This window comes from Eutrigla gurnardus (assembly GCF_963514095.1).
Source record: "Eutrigla gurnardus genome assembly, chromosome: 21".
Classification (NCBI taxonomy): domain Eukaryota; kingdom Metazoa; phylum Chordata; class Actinopteri; order Perciformes; family Triglidae; genus Eutrigla; species Eutrigla gurnardus.
In genome coordinates this window covers 16,371,957-16,391,294 of record NC_139932.1, presented here as the reverse complement: position 1 = coordinate 16,391,294, position 19,338 = coordinate 16,371,957, and the positions used below count along the sequence as shown (strand labels likewise).

Genomic DNA, 19,338 nt, shown 5'->3' with positions numbered 1-19,338 from the left:
ATGAAGCTGCAGGACTCGTCTTCATCGTCTCTGGCTGCTTCTGATCAATCAAACATTAAATCAATAATTTGTTCTTCTAAGTGATGCTCATCAAACAAAAAATTATAAAAATAATAATAATTTTCTACATGTATTTTCAACATACCCTACAACATACCTGTGTAGCCAATTGTTTCGTTTTCGGGCAGATAAATAAATATATTATTGCACATCACAAATGTATACATGGTAACCACACAATGAATTATAAATAATAACAGGATCAGGAACATACAATGCTGATAACATGGTGATCTAATAACGTCTCATTAATATGGCGCCATCTGGTGGCCATCTGTGCTTCACTATTCAGGAAACACACGAATCTGCTGATTTAAATTCACAACCGAACGCAGTATTTTTACTGCGGTATTAGTACTTTTACAGTGACGGAGTATTTTTTAACTGTGTGGTATTAGTACGTTTACTGTGACAGTATTTTTAAAGGGTGGTATTAGTACTTTTATTGCAGTAATAATTCCTCTGTTTAGCAGAATCAGCGAACGTTAACGGTTTTTAGGTGAAAACAGCGGACAGTGACGCTACATGACTGAACTCAGCTCAGTTTGACCCGGACAGTGACGCTACATGACTGAACTCAGGTCGGTTATTAGGTGAAAACAGCGGACAGTGACGCTACATGACTGAACTCAGCTCAGTTTGACCCGGACAGTGACGCTACATGACTGAACTCAGGTCGGTGCCGTTTTCGAGACAGAAGGTGAGTTTATGAAACGGAAGCTCACGGGGTTAGCTGGCTGTGCTAACGCCGGCCGGTCATGTAGCGTTAGCTTCACGGCAGCAGGTTGAGGTGACTGAGGGTTAGCATGTTAGCTTCGCGGCAGCAGGTTGAGGTGACTGAGGGTTAGCATGTTAGCTTCGCGGCAGCAGGTTGAGGTGACTGAGGGTTAGCATGTTAGCTTCGCGGCAGCAGGTTGAGGTGACTGAGGGTTAGCATGTTAGCTTCGCGGCAGCAGGTTGAGGTGACTGAGGGTTAGCATGTTAGCTCCACGGCAGCAGGTTGAGTTGACTGAGGGTTAGCATGTTAGCTTCACGGCAGCAGGTTGAGGTGACTGAGGGTTAGCATCTTAGCACGTTAGCATGTTTTTTTTTTTTTAGCACGTTAGCATGTGGTTGTGTGTTAGCTGTGAGTAGTGACGTAGTTTATTACGCGCCAGTCCTGTTCGGATGGCCGGACGAACCCGTGATTTCTGATCCTGGTTTAATAAACGGTAGTCTGCCTTATCACTAATACGAACATAGACACTCTGGGGGGGACCGGGGAACCTCTCAGCGAGCCTTCAGGGGGTTCGGGTCGAGCTCAGGCGGGTCTAAAGTTAGAAAAACGCGATGAATTGCCTAAAACTTTAGCCGTGTTTCATCAGAACCCGTTCAATAATATATTTGGCCAATATAAATCCTAGTGTACTTCCAGAATATAGACATTGTAACATGAATATTTATAGTCCATGATTATATGAACTCAGTTTTTATGTTTTGTTGATTTGTTTATTTACGGTATGTTTATTTGAAGTCATATGTACGCATTTTTAGGTACTTTGAGTTCACGATGTATATCTATGTGATCATAATTATTATTGATTTAACTAATTGATACTTTTTACTAATGAACAAGACAGCTGTAAGGTGTACACGTTGTATATGTATGTGATTATTATTATTATTGATTTAACTAATTGATACACGAACGCAGTACTTGTCCCTGCCTGTAGGAGTATTTGTACACTGTGGGACGTATCGTTACCATGTTGTTTGTGTTGCAGGATGTTGGGGCTCAGGTGCATTGTGGGTGATCTGCGTGGAGGACTCCTGAGAATCCTCCCTGGTGTCCGGAGGACGTCCGTGTGCTCGCTGAGCTCCCAGAATGCATCGGTCAGCCTCCTGCGTGCTCGGCGCCCCCCCCAGCCGACGGGCCGGTGCTTCCTGTCTCAGGGTCGCGACCCCTCCGTGAGGCTGAGGACTCGCGTGGCGGTGACCCTGCTGCTGGCTGGCGGCCTGCTGGCCACGTGGGGCGTCGTGTACTCGGAGAAGCAGGGGCGGCTGCGGCGGCGGCGGACGGAGCAGCTGCAGCAGGTGGCTCTGGGTCAGGGGGGCTTCAGCCTGCTGGACCACCGGGGCCAGCGCAGGACCAAGGGGGACTTCCTGGGCAGCTGGGTCCTGCTGTACTTTGGCTTCACGCACTGCCCTGACATCTGTCCCGACGAGCTGGACAAGCTGAGCGCCGTGGTGGCGGCTCTGGACCAGGACTCCTCGCTGCCCCCTGTCCAGCCGGTCTTTGTCACGGTGGACCCGGAGAGGGACGATGTGGCGGCGCTGGCCCGCTACGTCACAGACTTCCACCCCCGTCTGGTGGGGCTGACGGGGACCTCAGAGGAGGTGAAGCACGCGGGGCGGGACTACAGAGTCTACGCCAGCCCCGGGCCCAAGGACGAGGACGGGGACTACATCGTGGATCACACCATCCTGATCTACCTGGTCAGTCCTGACGGGCTGTTCCTGGATTATTACAACCGGATGAAGGACCAGGACCAGATCAAAGAGAGCGTCAGGAACCACATGAAGAACTACGTCCCACTGTAGACCGGTCTCTAGGGGATCAGGTCAGACCACCAAAACAAGACTAAAGACATGAGGATCTCATGTTGTTCAGACGATTCATTCTCAGTTACTAAAAACCAACAACCAACATTCTCCACATGTCGTTTTGTTTCTCTGTTCAACAAATTTTATAATAAATTCAGATCAAATTCATAATTAAAATAATTAGTTGCATAAAATGACTTTAATACCATTTACATGTAGAACCAAAATCTGGATTCAGTTCTGATCCGTTTGTTTTCTGATGGAACATTTCATCTTAAACGCTGCAGAAAATAATAAAGAAAATACAGAATTACTATTTAAAAATACAATTGAAATGTAAATCTAGGTAATAAATGGGAATGAATACAAATGTGAAGAAAATTTAAATAGAGATTGAAAGCAGACTTAATTCTTTAATGCCAACATTTATTTTCTTGCCATTATTGGCATGTTTGTTTATTTATCATGCAACTTATTTGTTTTTTTTTGGGGGGGGGGGGTCTGTTGTCCATAAAAGAGAAATCAGATCCAGCTTTAGTTTTTATTAAAGTGTTGGACAAAATTTCAGCATAATTCTGTTTGTTATTTTGATTATTATCATGATTCAGTAGACTGTGACACATTAAAGTGTTAACTGGACATGAGTACATGTACACAAATATACATATATATATGTATATGTGTACACAGTGAGTACAACCTCCTTCATGTGGAGGCCGTCAGAGTGTTGAACCTGTCCGTGGCTTGCTGAGTGCTGAGCAGTGTCAGACCCATCGAGTCCAGCCGTTCCTCCACGCCGCCGCCGCCCTCGTCCACCTCCACCGTGTAGTCGTTGGCCTGAGGGACGGAGGAAACGTTCCGTTACAAGCCGTTAGAATCTATTCATGAAAAATAACCTTGTTTGCTGTAATGTTATGTCTCTAGTTGAGTTTGTGGGATTTCTTTGATATTTCATGTTAAACAGCCTTTAATGACTTATTTTTGGTAAAAAAAATTTTTTTTTAAAAAACGCCTCCCCAGCTCAGTAACCATTCAGGTGGAGAGTGGTACTGCAGCAGGGAGACGGAAACAGCGTTCAAAGGGATAGTTCGGAATTTTGGACATAAGACCTATTTTCCAAGTCAGCCGGTGTGTGCGAGACGTTTTCAAGAAATTTAATTCAGTTCTTCTAGTTGCCGAGTTCGCTTGTGCTATGGCTAGCGCAAGTCAATGGTTCTAGCTAGCATGGCATTAAAAAACACTCATACCGACTCCACAGTGCACCCGAGGCAAATCCATTAAAACACTAGACTGTCGATGTACATATCTGTGTTGATAGAATATAGGGGTGTGAATCTTTGGCTTCACTTCGATTCGATTAACGTTACAGTAGTTGGCGATTCGATTCAAGGACGATTTTTTTCTTTTGTAACGATTCGATTCGATTCTGTAAACCACGATTCGATTCAGTAACGTAACCAAAATTCTTTATCCATGAAATAAACATGCAATAATGCGAGTGAGACTATCTGTATTCTTCTGAAATGTGAAAAATAACATTTATTCTATAAAAAAGTAAACCTGCATAATATTTTATGCTGAATACAAAAATGTAATTAAACATTACTCAGTTATTTTTAACATTATTCAATAGACTACATGCTGGCAGGGGAGAGTGTCTTAAACGTATTAAAACATTAATCATAAGTAAGAATCACGATTCATCCGATTAAATGCATTTATATGGATTATTGGTGAAGCCAAAACGATTCATTCTATTTATTTATTTTAGCATATCGATTTAGTAGAATCTATAGGACTGACAATCGATTCATCGATTAATCGAATGAATCGTTACACCTCTAATAGAATAATATTTTAAACAAAACTAACCTCGCATCGCATGAATCATCCATTTTTTGAGGGACTAGTTTCTCAGCAGCAGCGGAATTTTACTTTGCTCCGTCGGACTCAAAACTCTAAGATGCTGCTCGGAATCCAGCCAGTAAATACACACCTGAACACCGCCGATTTGTTGGCCCTTAATCCCCCAAGGCTGTCTGAAAAGCCCTCGGAGCTCACGCAAACACCGGGCAGCCCACGGCCACGCGAAGCCACAATTACGCACCGCGAACCCAGACCTCTGCTCCGTCCGTAGACCCGTAAACCCTCGGACGCGTTACAGGGATTCCCTCCTGGCACCACCTGTCTCCGTTCGTTCGGTCTCCACAGACGCTCGTTCACGTTCTGCCCTTTGAGCATCCCTCTCGCCCAATTCTTCCTCTGTATATTCAGGCTCGTACAGGTACGGTTGGGTTTGGGTGGAAAAAAAACTCCTCATCAGAGTCTTCAAAAGTTTCAGTATATTCTCCAAAAGTGTCCATTTCTGTGAGATTGAAGAAGCTAGCACTGCAGGCTACTCTGCGTCTGTAGCAATGACAGCAGGTAAACAAACTATTATAGAACCGGTAACTTATAAGTGCTAGGTGATATCACTCCGCCGCTGCCATAGCCTACTAGGAAGTATGACGCTGCTGCTGCTGCTGAGACATAAATCCTTAAAGGTTGGTTTTATTTCAAACATCAACACATATGTACATCGATAGTCTGCCGTTACAATGGATTTGCCTCGGGTGCACTGTGGAGTCGGTATGAGTGTTTTTAATGCCATGCTAAAACTAGAACCATTTACTTGCGCTAGCCATAGCATAAGTGAACTTGGCAACTAGAAGAACTGAACGTCTCCAGACGTCTCGAACGCGAGTTGGAAAATAGGTCTTATGTCCAAAATTCCGAACTATCCCTTTAATGAATGTTTCTATAAATCAGCGCCCCCACTGCTCACACTCAGTACCAGTTCAGGTGGAGAGTGGTACTGCAGCAGGGAGACAGAAAGACTCCAACACATGGTCTCTGGTGGATCATGTGTTGATGGATTACAGGAGACGCTTGGACAGATTCAGAAAAGATGCTGAGTCATATTATCAGAACATCTGGTCTCTGATCAGAGCTGCCCCGTTGTTTTCCTGGTTTTCTGAATGGAGTTCTGCTGATCCAGGACCAGCATCTTCTTCTAACTGGATATTATATATATATATATATATTTATTTATGAATATGATATATAATATTTACCAGCTGCAGTGACGCCAGCATGTACTTGCAGGCTTCGAAGTTGTCGAGTCCGGCGACGATCGAGGCGAAGGAGCGCCGCCGGCCAACGCCGCTCAGCGCTGCGATGATGCGGCTGCCGTAGTCGTGGATGTCAAACACCGTACGCTGCTCCTGCAAGACAAAGAGGAGGGACGGTGAACACAGAGACCCGGGACCCCGGACCCGGGATGGATTCTCAGTGAGGTCTACCTGCAGCACCAGCTCAGGTCGGATCTTGTCCTCCCAGTCTTTGACCCGGCGGGACAGCGCCGTCTCCTGCGTGTAGCCGCGACAGTTCACCACCAACTGCTCCTGAACACACCAAACACACACTCATTAATACTTATTATCAGATCAGAGATACAAAATAAGAATTGATTAATAATTATTAATCATGTATTATTAAAACAACCTTTCATTAAGGAAATCAATCATTTAATTAATGATTTAAATCAGTATAATACTTATAACACAAAATCTATATTGCTGATAATCTATATAATTCTATTATATAATATTATAAAAACAGGAATAAACATGTTTAGTTATGTATTTAGTGATTGATCGGCGTATTGATCGTACCACACGAAGCTTCACCAGATCTTCATAACTCAGTTTGTCTCTCGCGTCTGAAACCAAATCAGAATAAATACATTTGATGAATATTCAGTTTATCAAACGGAATTAAAACATTCAAATTGAATGTGGCGGTTCCTGACCCGGTGACGTGGCGTCCAGTTCCACAAACTCGTCAGGGAACACTTCCTGGTCGTTGTCCGAGTCGCCCCCGCCGCCGTCACCACCTTAAAAGAGTCATTTAGGTTTTAGTCACATGTTCAACATCACTTCCTGTCCATTTATGAGGCAGCGTTTACCCAGCAGGTCAGCAATTCGGAATCCCTCTACAGGCTCCTCCCCCTGCTGCTGTGGCCCCGCCCCCTCCAGCTGCAGGAAGGTCCTCCTCAGTTCATCATCAGAGATCATCACACCCTGTGTGACATCACACCGCATCATCATCATCATCATCATCGTCATGAGGAGCAGCCGGTTGCCCTGGAGACCAGGTGACCTACCGCCTTCCTGTAGATCCTCCTCTGAGTCCTGAGGCGGTCCTTCATGGTGCTCAGGTAGATGTAGTTCAGGTCTGGAACCAGATTCAAAATCAATACATGACTCGTCCTTTAAAACAGTTTCTTTTTTCTGATATTAGTACACATTATTCATATACAAATTATATATTTAATATTGTGTATATTATTTATATATACTGTGTGTACTGTTTATGATATTCTGTATATAAATATGACTACCTGGGAACGCGGGTCCGTTCTTTAACTTCTGTTCGGGACGATCGACTGAAAGACAAATAAACAATCCTGATCCTCATCACGCAGTGGAAACATAAACCAGATCAAAGTGGTCCTCACAGGTCCCCCGGAACCAGGTCCTGAAGTCCAGCAGTGAAGCGGCTCTCTTCCTCTTCCTCTTCCCTCCGTCGTCCAGACCTTCCGGGACCTTGTAGCACTTTCCTGCAACAGGAAGTAGCAGCGTCACAACGGAGACGGCGCTGCCGCATCACCACGGAGAAATGAAGACTCGGCCCAGAGTCCGGAGCTCACCTGGTTTGAAGGGTCTGAGGTCCCCGGGGACGGCATACGGGTCGTGGAGGGTCCACACGTTCACCTGGGACCAGAAACACACCAGAAACCACATGAATCCCTGATGAGGACTACATCGTCATGTGAAGTCATTATTTCAGTTACGTATTTCAAAACAAATATTTAAATAATTTAAAGTGAAATCTTGAATGAAAGAGATGAGCCGTCTGTAAATGGCGTTTAAGGAATGACATCATGACGTTGTGATGATGTCATGAGCCGGGTGGACATACCGTTGGCGTCTCCGTACTCGTGGCTTTCACGACGTCGACCAGCCGTCTCTCTCTTAGCGTCCTGCCGTCACTCGGCCCCTGGTGTCGTTCCACGTGCTCCTCCGGGTCCTGGACCTGGTCCAGCTCCATGTGGTCCTCCACAGGAAGGAAGTCCTCTCCGGTTTCTCCTCCATCGTCTTCAACTGCCGCCACGTCAACGGGAGCACCGGGATCTGGACCGAGAGGAGATGTTTAAACGGGACCTGGACCAGCAGACATGTCTCCATTCTGGATTAGTGATCCCAGGTCCAGTACAGGTCCAGTACCTCTCTGCTGCTGGGACTCAGGAGGCAGATCAGCAACCAACAGGAACCTGGAAGCAGCTGGTCCCGCTGTGAGGAGGATCAGGTCCTCGTCTCCGGGGACAAACAGGTTAATCTTGAAGTCCTTCTGACTGAAGACGACGTCCCCCGTTACACTGAGACAGACGGACAGTCAGACAGTCAGACACAGACACACTAGGGTTGCACGGTTATACCGGTACTAATTTGGTACCGGGGTACTGAGGCATTTAAAACGGTACTATATTGCATTTGGACGGGACCGGTACTTGCAGCGTTGTAACTACAGCTGAGAGGACGAGGAGCGAGCCGCAGCTTGGGGAGATAAAAAGAAAAAGCAAGCAAGCCGGAGGAAACAGCTAGCAAGTTAGCGAGCAACGTGGACTGGAACAACAAACGGAGCAGGAGGAAGCTTGGAGAGAGAGAGAGAGAGAGAGAGAGAGAGAGAGAGAGAGAGAGAGAGAGAGAGAGAGAGAGAGAGAGAGAGAGAGAGAGAGAGAGAGAGAGAGAGAGAGAGAGAGAGAGAGAGAGAGAGAGAGAGAGAGAGAGAGAGAGAGAGAGAGAGAGAGGAGAATGGCTGCTGCACCCGTCACCACGCCGCAACTTGTGGACAAACCAGGGTTGCGAAGTGCGATATGGCCGTACTTTAGCTTAAAACAAATGCTTAAGGCGAGGCCGTTAACGCCGAAGCACCACTGTGTAAACGGTGTTTAAAACACGCATGGCTAACGGCGGAAACACCTCCGACTTATCCAAACACCTAAAGGACCAGCACCCAGACCTGCACACTGACCTCAGGGAACGACAGGTCATTTACTCAGGAAGAAAAGCCACATTCAGTGCTAAAAGCAAACGCCACCCCCCTTCACTCTTAACAAAAGTAGCTCTGGAAGAAAAAAAATAGAGCTGATTTATTTATATTTTCAGAGTGTTTTTTAAACCTTTTGCCATACATGTAGCCATGCTGATTTACAATAAATCTGAAGTGGTCCCTTATCTTTTTCCCAGTGCTGTAAAATGCATACATGCATTATTTTAAAATTGTGTGCATTAGAAAAGCTTGTCTTTGTGGTATTTTATTTTATTTACTGATTAATATGTTATTGTTCTAAGATTTTCGATTAAAAATAAAGTCAGTAATGACATTTTTTGCGTTCTCTTTTTATTTGAAAAAGTACACACACACACACACAGTTTGTCTCCAGACCTGATCAGAGGGAGTCTGGTCTTCTCTGAGGCTTCAAGAGGAATCAGAGACTCTGGAGGGAGGGGGGACACGTCCACCACCTGGACCGCAACCCAGAGGACAGACGAAATCATCAGTAACTGTGGAGAGACAGACGGTAACAAACCCACCGTCTGCAGAGAGACAGACAGGTCCCTGTCTCACCGTGTTGCCGTTGGTCTTTCGTGAGCTGGAGACGTCGACGTCCAGCGGACTGAACTGAAGGAGACACAGACGAGGGGCTCATTGAGATCCTACGTTACCCAGAATGCCTTGTGGTCGGTATATGTGGATCATGAGGTAGCTGATGGTGTCTCACCTCCACCTCGTCCTCGCCGTCCTGTTCCCCTGCCGTTCCGTCCCCCGGAGACGCTGCCGACTGTTTGTTGCGTCTGTCAGGAAACAAACGTCAGAATCACACGATCCGGCCAATCAGACGCTCCCTCACACCCCAAAGTCCCACCTACTTCCTGTTCCTGTCGTTGATGTAGTCCAGTGTCTGATAGACCAGACTATGTAGCAGCTCCACCTGCAACACACAGACGGGTTAATACAGCAGTGTGTGTGTGTGTGTGTGTGTGTGTGTGTGTGTGTGTGTGTACCTTCTTGCTGTAGATGCAGGTGGATCCCTGGATCAACAACGCTGCTTCTGCAAAGTTCAGTCTGGTTTTCCCGCCGTCGAAGGTGATGCACATGTCATCCAGCTGAGACACAAACGCATCATCATCATATATAATATAATTAATATTAAATAATAATGACTAATAATATATAATCCTAATCCCATTATAGAGACTTCACCTCTTCTAAATAGTCATTTAACTCGGACGCCACGTCAATCTCCCAGTTCTTTGTCAGCTCTCTGATTGGCTGCAGCAGGTGAGCGAATCGGCTCTCTGTGGACTCCATGACAGCTGGGAACCAATCAGCTGCTGGGAAGCGCTTGGGTCCTGGAAATTAGAAAGTAGACGGGTATCAGCAGCTAAATGTACTCAGATTATTAGTAAAAGTACTCTGGAACACATTATATTCAGGAGGGAAGTTACAAAGTACAAATACTTCTTTACTGTACTTGGGTGGAAGTATCATTTATCTCTACTTGAGTTTGCACTTTCTACTCCTCACATTTTTAAAACGGGCTCCTTACTTTAGTTTCAATGCAATTGAAATGATTGATTATTTTATTATTAAGAGATTCAGTTACACTTGTAAAAAACAGCCAGTAGAAATGTACTTCACAGGGATACTTTTACTTTCTACTTTGAGTACATTTCAGTACTTTTACACTTCTACTCGAGTACAGATGTAGAATCAGTACTTCTACTTCTACCAAAGTATTTGTACTTCTACCGGAGTATTAATGTCTGTACTCATAAGAGTTTATTATTCTTACACAGTATTCTGGTAGAGAAAAACACTTCATTTATAAAGTAAATGGTACAACATAAACAGTATTTCCCTCTGAAATCTCGTGAAGTGAAAGTATCAAACACAAGGGAAGTACAAATACCTCAGATGTGTAGAGAAGTACGAGAGGATGTGTACTCCGTGTACTTCCCACTAGTGGAAGGAGATCTGATGAGGATCAATAAGTATCGATGAGCTCTACGTTTCACAAAGACGAAGATCCACCAGACTCCGTTTAAATGAGGGTCATTTTAAGGATAACGTCCGTTAGCTCGTTAGCTGGTTTGAACGGGACAATAACGACTAATCGGTATTAAATGACACCGAATACATCCCGTTTTAGTTAACTAGCGGTCCGTCAGGTGGACGGGAACCCAGCAAAGAGTCTTCTCATACAACCCACCGAGTCAACCACGACGTTAATCCGACAGTCGGATCGGCCGAGTCTACCCGGACTAGGACCTCATCTTAATACATTTACGTTAACGTGACGTTGTTCCGCTGCTTCCGGGAGAAAAAATCCGCAGAGAAAGAAGAAGATGACGACGATGAGAACACGACCAACCGCTGTAACTGCTGGAGCAGCTAGCAGCGAGCGAGCTAGCATAACAGTCAAAAGTCCCGCGCAAGTCTCTTCTTCTTCTTCTTCTGCTTCTGCTGCTTCTTCTTCTTCTTCTTCGTGGGTTTTTTTTTGGCGGTTGGCAACCAGCGTTAAGGTGCATTACCGCCACCTACTGTATTGAATAAAGATGTCGTCCTGTAACATCTGTTTCCCATTTGTGTTGCCATTCTTTTATGATGTTTTTCTTAATTATATCTCTTGCTTCTGCTTTGCTAAATTAAATGTTCATTATGTGTTCCTGCTTTAGTGACTGTTTTGCCAATTTGTCTGCTTTTTTATTGCCTTTAATCCCTCTGTCAGCTGGTATCCACATAAATGCTACCGTTAAATACCTTCTTTCAAATCTATACAATGTTTGATCCATCCGTGTATACTGGTACATATGTTTGATATTGTGTTTGTATTCTATTTTCAGCCAAATTAACAATATTTCCAGGTAATGTACGGATTTCTTCCAACAAAAATAAATGAATTGTCATTGGGGGGAATAACCAAGGTGGTGTTATTGATATTGCTTCTGTAGGAATAAATGTTTTCTGATTTAAACCTAACTCCTTTCACTCTCCCAGCATGGTTGCACTACCTTTTTAGTTGGGTGTCTGTCCTCACTATGCCCTTGCAGATTTGTCCAGTAGTTTAACCTCAGCTGTTTCCGTCTAATCTGCAGCGGCATCTCCCCCATCTCTACCTGAAGAGCAGACACAGGAGTTGTTTTAAAAGCACCACAACACAGTCTCAAAGCCTGAGCTTCAATCACCTCCAACTTCTTTAATGAGGTTTTTGACAGTCGTTGTAATTCAACCTTATTGGAGGGTTTTCGAGCATGAACCGCCTTTTTGAGGTCATGCCACAGCATCTCAATAGGATTCAGGTCAGGACTTTGACTAGGCCACTCCAAAGTCTTAATTTTGTTCTTCTTTAGCCATTCAGAGGTGGACTTGCTGGTGTGTTTTGGATCATTATCCTGCTGTAGAACCCAAGTTCGCTTCAGCTTGAGGTCTCGAACAGATGGACGGACATTCTCCTTCAGGATTTGTTGGTAGACAGCAGAATTCATGGCTCCATTTATCACAGCAAGTCTTCCAGGCCCTGAAGCAGCAAAACAGCCCCAGACCACCACCATATTTTACTGTTGGTATGATGTTCTTTTTCTGAAAAGCGGTGTTACTTTTACGCCAGATGTATTGGGACACACACCTTCCATAAAGTTAAACTTTTGTCTGGTCAGTCCACAAAGTATTCTCCCAAAAGTGTTCAGCAAGAAAAAGGGGATCAGCAAGATGTTTCCTGGCAAACATGAGACGAGCTTTAATATTTTTTTGGCTCAGCAGTGGTTTCCGTCTTGGAACTCTGCCATGTAGGCCATTTTTGCCCAGTGTCTTTCTTATGGTAGAGTCATGAACATTGACCTTAATTGATGCAAGTGAGTCCTGCAGTTCTTTTGATGTTGTTCTGGGGTCTTTTGTGACCTCTTGGATGAGTCGTCGCTGCACTCTTGGCGTCATTTTGGTCGGCCGGCCACTCCTGGGAAGGCTCATCACGGTGTTATGTATTCGCCATTTGTGGATTATGGCTCTCACTGTGGTTCTCTTGAGTCTCAAAGCTTTAGAAATGGCTTTATAACCTTTTCCAGACTGATAGATCTCAATTGCTTTCTTTCTCATTTGTTCCTGAATTTCTTTGGTTTTCACCATGATGTCTTGCTTTTGAGGAGCTTCACTTTGTCAGGCAGGTCCTATTTAAGTGAATTCTTGATTGGGAACTGGTGTGGCAGTGATCAGGCCTGGGGGTGGCTAGAGAAATTGAACTCAGGTGTGATAAACCTTAGTTAAGTTATGTTTTAACTGGAGGGGCAAATACTTTTTCACACAGGGCCATGAAGGTTTGGATTTTTTTCTCCCTTTATAATACAAACCTTCATGTAAAAACTGCATTTTGTGTTTACTTGAGTTATCCTTGCCTTATATTAAAATTTGTTTGATGATCTGAAACATTTAAGTGTGACAAACATGCAAAAAAAGAAAAAAGCAGGAAGGGGGCAAATACTTTTTCACACCACTGTATATATATAACCCGTGACCCTAAAATACAGGATAAGCGGTAGAAAATGGATGGATGGATGGATATATATAATAGCACACTACCATTAAATATTTTAATGATATTTTCATGAAATCCTCAATTATGATTTTTTTATGGCAGTATACTATAACATTAATACATACTAGATAATACATTTTTAAAGTTGTACTACACTATGATATTAAATTGCCTTTACATCCTGACTGAAAGAGCATCTTATTTAGGATATGTAATACTGGAGTTGACCACACGATGGCAGCACATCCTTTAGAAAGAAAAGCGTCTATGCGCGGGTCCACCAAAGCTGTCAGAAAGCTCCCCCCATGGTACAAAAATAATCATTTTCTACATTTGTGATATTAATGCAATATATTAACATATTTTAAATAAAGGCGGCTCATTAATATGCTCGGATTGATCCAAAACAAATAGGGAAAACAGAATTCGCTGGATGAAAACATCAGCATTGAAACAGGCTTATTGCTTTGCGACACTGAGCCCTGGGCCAGGTTTCCTTTGTGTTGGACCAAATTTGATAATACAACCTAGATGTAAGAAAATAAGTCCAAATAAAGGCAACATGGAATGAATTCAGAGAGCGGGTAGGTGAGCTCGCGGGGGCTTTGAAACATTATCTGTTGTATTAGTCTGCGGAAGATCCCATGAAATGCAACTAATATTGTAATGTGTTAGTTTGTCTGTGTGCTGCTAAAGTGCTGGAAGTAAATAAGGAGCGGTGCACATGTTTACAGTTTGCCATCCCAGGGGTGAAATCAGAAACTCATTCATGCCTCACACCCCCCAAAACCAAACAAGTCATTTCTTCCTCTTCTCTGGGAGCGAATCAGGCCTGCCTCTCCGTCTCCCTAATGTGAGCACTGTCTTATACAGTCCAACAATTACAACAGTGCATTATCCAACTCGCTGACTGTAATTCAATTAACTCCCCCCCCCCCCGCCCTCGGCTTCATCCGCCCGGATAATACACACATTAATTAACAACAGAATCCAATATCGGCTGTTCTGCGCCTCCACTTATTTTCATTTCCCATAAAAAGGTCATAGCAGCCACTTCCAAGTGAAGACAATTGGTGTAAGTGTGTAGTAATGGATTACACTTGTATATCAGCAGTGTGTGTGTGTGTGTGTGTGTGTGTGTGTGTGTGTGTGTGTGTGTGTGTGTGTGTGTGTGTGTTGTAGGTGGTGCAGCTGTGCATCCATCACAGTTGTCACCAAACTCATAAAGGCAAAGTCCCCGTGGAGCCGGATTTTCAGGCAGGCAGAACAATCTCATTGGTCTCATTTCTCTGAAGGCAGAATAATCTCAGTCAGATGTTTTTCCCCAACTTCTCTTTGGATTTAAAAAAAATAGATTACAGCGAAGTAAACAAAATTTTTGAAAAAAATGATAGGAACCTTATTAGAAATGTTTATGTGATAGAAAATCTGCATATAAATCATTACTGGCTTTTCAACTCTCAAGTAGCGTTCGAGGCTATCATGCTGATCCATACATTCAAATATTACATATAAATAGCTAAGGATGACTTGAAATTACAAGCCATAATCATTTTCATTATAAAATGCAACGAAGGAGCAAATTTCAGAATTTGAGAAACTTTAATTGGAGAATGTAATGGTGGCTTTACTTTAAATAACTAAAGCCAAAAAGCAAAATACAATTTGATGAATTGCATGTTTTTCAGTGATTGACAAACAATCCATTATTCTTCTGCTCTGAAATATTTCTGGCTTTCAAATTTAAACTTGCACTAATAATTAAACTGCATTCAGGCAGTTTTTCCTCCAATAAAACTAAATTGCTTGTTTATGCAACTATAAAAAAAAAAGAAAAGTTGAGGTCGTACCAACAGGTCCGAGTCTCTAATTGGCCAATTTCACATGAATTGGATTTTTTCCTCACGTGATCATAAGAAGAAGGTCATTATAATAAAAACCACTGCAGGAAAAGAGACAGGAAGACATGTGTCGTCACACAATGAAACACAACAACTGAGGTGTGTGTGTGTGTGTGTGTGTGTGTGTGTGTGTGTGTGTGTGTGTGTTGGGGGGGGAGGTCAGGGCAGTCTCGTTCATCCCCATTCAACGCACCAACCTAATTACCAGACGAGAGGGAAACAGTAATTAGCAGCGAGTCTCACCTCGTTAATCACAAAGGGCTCCTTCGCTCTATTTATATCTGATTAATGGCTTGCTTAAGCACAGCCAGATATTTATGTTTCCGTTAATTGTGTGCCGCTTGTTTGCCCCCCCCCCCCCCCCCACTGACTGACACACCTCCGCTACACCTTCTACGTCTCATTACACTGTAAGCTACTACTTACTGTTTTCCTCCGACAGTCAAAGCTGTTAAAAGACCGTCATTAGTCTCACACCTGATCTGTTTGTTACTCATAATTAGCCTATTAGCTCGGATCCCTTGTCTACGATTTCATCTCCGCGGGAGGCGGAAAGCCTTTTTCTTACCTTTTTTGGTTCTTGTTTTGGATATTTTGAAGGCTTAACTGCACTTCAGCGGAAGGAGACTTTCTTTCTCTTCATCCACCTTATTACTCACAAAAACATCGTAGAATATCAGAAAAACGTAGATTCTAAAGAACAACTTGGTGTTAACAACAAGAAAAGGTGAAGAAGTGTGCGTCCCCTCTGGTCGCCATCTTTGTTTGATGGAACGAAGATATAAAAAAATAAATAATCTTCTACTGGACTGAATATTTGTGGTTCTGGCAGGATGGAGGAGTCTTTGAGGACGTTGGAAACATCTTCAAAACAGTTAAACTTGTGAGAATTTACTCGCCAGATTTCCACATTTTTTGGCTTGATATAATTTTTGGGAGAAAATAGCGGCGGATACTGTATTTCTGACTTGAAACCAGGTCTGCAGGAGCCAAAAGTTACCTGGTGCTGGTTGTGTAAGCTCGTTAGAAACTTAATTGTGCTACAGGAATGAGAGATTCATGTGAAGTCGGTATTCATACTCGTCTATAGCGCCTCCCTGAGGCCAGACACAAAGAGCGAGAAGACATAATTTATTATCTGGAAAAGGGCTGTTCTGGTACTTGGTAATGGTACTTGTAAAATTAAAACCCATGATCATGTACTTGACCAATCAGGGATTGTTGGGAGTTTAAGCCCCTCCCTGATAATCCCTAATTAAGGGTGCTTTATATGTGGTTCTGTCTTATTGTGATGACTCCTGTTATAACACAGATTATGGAGCGGAGGTCATGTGATCACGGCCTCTTAATCACACCTGCATGTTTTAAGCGTGCGGCAGTAAAATGACCACGTTGCTGTTACTATGACAACGCTTTACAGCTCGCTAGTGTCACCCACCTGCCTTGTGTGTTTGAACTGTGGGAAAGGAGCAGGAAATGAAATGATTTTTAACACCGCGGGGTCAGGTGAGGTTAAGTCCTGTCTGTCTGTCTGACTGTCTGTCTGACAGGTGTACCAGCAGAGAGAGAGACGGGTGGAGGAAACAGTAAGACACGTGTTAATAGACTGAGTTTTTCTACAACATTCCAGCACACGCTTTGCCAAAGCGATGGGGGAAAAAAAAAACCCCAGCATGATGGGGATGCGGATCAAAAAGAGCTAAACGAGGGGCTAAAACGATACAGAGGAAAGATTAGCAGCACTTCCCCGGAAAACGCCGACAGCTGCTTCGCGAGCACGCCGGGGCCTAAAGGTAGCTGCCGTCTGCTCGCCCGTAACACAATAGGAGAGGGAGGATCAGCGGCGTGCGCCGAGAAACATGTGTTATCATCACAAAGGGATTGTCAGCTTCAAACGCCTTACATCCCTCTGCCATCCCTCCGGATCAAACAGGCTGTTGGCTGGCAGTAATCACACAGCTCTCTCTCTCTCTCTCTCTCTCTCTCTCCTCACTCTCCTCACTCCGTCTCTCGCCCCCCTTTTTTCTCAGCGGGGCCCTAATCTCAATCCACCGTTATCCTCGGGGCCATCGGCGGCCATTATGCGTCCCTGACACTGCTGACAGACAAATCATCAAGACAATCCCTTTTGTCTGGAGTTTGTCTCTTGTCTCCCCCTCCTCCCCCTCCTCACCCCCCCCCTCCTCCCTCCCTTTCAACATGATCAACAACACAGGATCTTATTGTGGAGCTTCTTGATGCGTCTCAAAGCGATACATTGTTTCTCTGACAACCTCACTCGGCATCATAAAGAGAGAAAATGTCTGAAACAGATAGGGGAGCGCTTTGTTCCTCATTGTAATGGATGAACTCTCTAACTGGGTTCTGTGGTGTCCTAAACAGGGGGGGGGGTCCTGAATGCATCTGCTGATATGAATGCGTCACTTTATGAGGCAACAATTACAGGAATTAGAGGAGAATTGTGTCTCCGGCGAATCCCGGTAATCGCATTCCTTCACACGGGGAGATCTTTTATTTTTTTTTCATCGCCGCTCTCCACTTTTTGTCGGTATTTACATAAACACACACATGAATGTGTGGAGATTGATTTTTCTATTTCCATCCAACTTAAATGCACAAATTCCTCCGATTTTTTTGGCTAGATGGACAGTAAATAATGATTGGTCTTCATATTTTAAATGTATTTCTTTCACTCTGTTTCTATCAGTCACTGATGCCAAACAAATCCATACAGAACAGCAAACACCAGGCATGGATGTGTGGTATTTACAGTTATTTGTGTTATTTCCCCCAAGAGAAATCTGTCTGGGATTATGAGCCATTACATACGTCTACATGAAAACATTTCATTCACTTCACGATACAAACATACGTGTTAATCTGATTCATCTGCACTTCCTTGCTATCCATCGTGATTTCATCCTCTCGGATTATAATGGACATATAGAGGTAGGGAGATGCCGATGAGAAAAAAAGAGAAATATGATCATTTTAGGATTTAAATATGCTGATTTCTACAATTAAAACGCAAGTAATCTGCACTTAATGGGAGGAACCAAATATTGAATCCTAACCTTTAGATTTCTTCTTCTTTCTTCCCTTTTATTAAATGTATATTGCTGAGGTAAGGCTTGAGATTGATAAAGATATAGAGGAAGACATGTTTTAAGCTCACTAAATGTCCTGAATGTTATGTACGTTACACTTAGTGGGAGACGCCGACTCATCTCACACTTTCCTGACTTTGCAGCTGAAACCAGATCTCATCGGGGAAATCTGTCAATTTTGGCAAAAGCTGTCGATGATTAAAAGTCCTGCTGCGTCTTTTTAAAAAAAAAATGTCTCGTGAAGTATTCTGCTGGAATAGAAGGTGACGCCTCATCGTCTACTTGGAAGCGAGGAGCAGGGAGGAGAGGGTGAACAGGAAGGACCGCCGAGCTGTCTCAGCACCTGGCTTTTCTCCGTTTCCCCCAGTAGATGCCAGCAGTGAACCGTTTAAAACGCCGCCACCCCCACCCCATCCCACCCCATCCCACCCCTCCCCCCTCCGATTCGAGGGCGCTCTGCATGTAACTGCTCTGGAGTTGGAGATGGTACAGATGGCTGGCCTAAACGCAACACTTATCCAGACATTTCACTGTTTGCAGAATGATATCAAAGTCAACTCAAAATGGAGGCTGTGCCATCAACTTGAAACAAAATTCTAACACTTCCAACAAAATTGCATTGTGAGTGAAGTCGCCGAGGATTTTGGTCAGCGTTCAGCACAGATGTCCCCCCTCTGTGTGCGTTTGCGTTAAATAAAAAAAGAAGAAGAAGTCTAGTGCTCACATCCTCTTAAAAAATTCAGCTGTGGATTTTCAGGGATAAATGCTCGCAATTATAATGTTTTAATCCAGATTGGATTCAGACACATTTATTTATTTACAGAGTGTGAGAGTTTAAATCGTGCATTAAAAAAAAAAAAAAAAAATCAGTGTCGGAACAAAAAACAAATGCCCTAAATCATGTGAAATGTGGGAGAATGACTGAAGCGCCGACATCTCACAGATTATATCTTTTAGGTGAATAAATGTCAAAAACAGATTAATTACATTT

The 19,338-nt window shown here is 43.7% G+C and overlaps 2 protein-coding genes across 5 annotated transcripts; one reads left to right on the top strand and one right to left on the bottom strand.

Moving 5' to 3' along the window:
- Positions 1-358: 358 nt before the first annotated feature.
- sco2 (synthesis of cytochrome C oxidase 2) lies at positions 359-2,726 on the top strand. 2 transcript variants are annotated; one of them, XM_084039129.1, is made up of 2 exons: positions 359-760; positions 1,824-2,726. In XM_084039129.1, the coding sequence occupies exon 2, from the start codon at positions 1,825-1,827 to the stop codon at positions 2,638-2,640; it is 816 nt and encodes a 271-aa protein (XP_083895255.1). In that variant the 5' UTR covers positions 359-760; position 1,824; the 3' UTR covers positions 2,641-2,726. The 2 variants fall into 2 exon arrangements, with proteins under 2 accessions (XP_083895255.1, XP_083895256.1); XM_084039130.1 differs by lacking the exon at positions 359-760 and adding an exon at positions 771-1,271.
- A 139-nt stretch (positions 2,727-2,865) lies between these two features.
- On the bottom strand, positions 2,866-11,251 carry ncaph2 (non-SMC condensin II complex, subunit H2). Of its 3 annotated transcripts, none has more exons than XM_084039124.1 (20): positions 11,021-11,251; positions 10,721-10,785; positions 10,012-10,160; positions 9,813-9,914; positions 9,678-9,739; positions 9,530-9,602; positions 9,376-9,429; positions 9,193-9,272; positions 7,971-8,122; positions 7,666-7,877; positions 7,394-7,457; positions 7,202-7,303; positions 7,085-7,129; positions 6,848-6,918; positions 6,650-6,764; positions 6,494-6,577; positions 6,357-6,403; positions 5,985-6,086; positions 5,757-5,906; positions 2,866-3,480 (listed from the first exon to the last, which is right to left on the bottom strand). In XM_084039124.1, exons 3-20 carry the CDS (start codon positions 10,117-10,119, stop codon positions 3,349-3,351), a joined length of 1,755 nt encoding a protein of 584 aa, XP_083895250.1. In that variant the 5' UTR covers positions 10,120-10,160; positions 10,721-10,785; positions 11,021-11,251; the 3' UTR covers positions 2,866-3,348. The 3 variants fall into 3 exon arrangements, with proteins under 3 accessions (XP_083895250.1, XP_083895251.1, XP_083895252.1); XM_084039125.1 differs by having other exon boundaries at positions 11,099-11,237; XM_084039126.1 differs by lacking the exon at positions 10,721-10,785.
- Between the last annotated feature and the right edge of the window lie 8,087 nt (positions 11,252-19,338).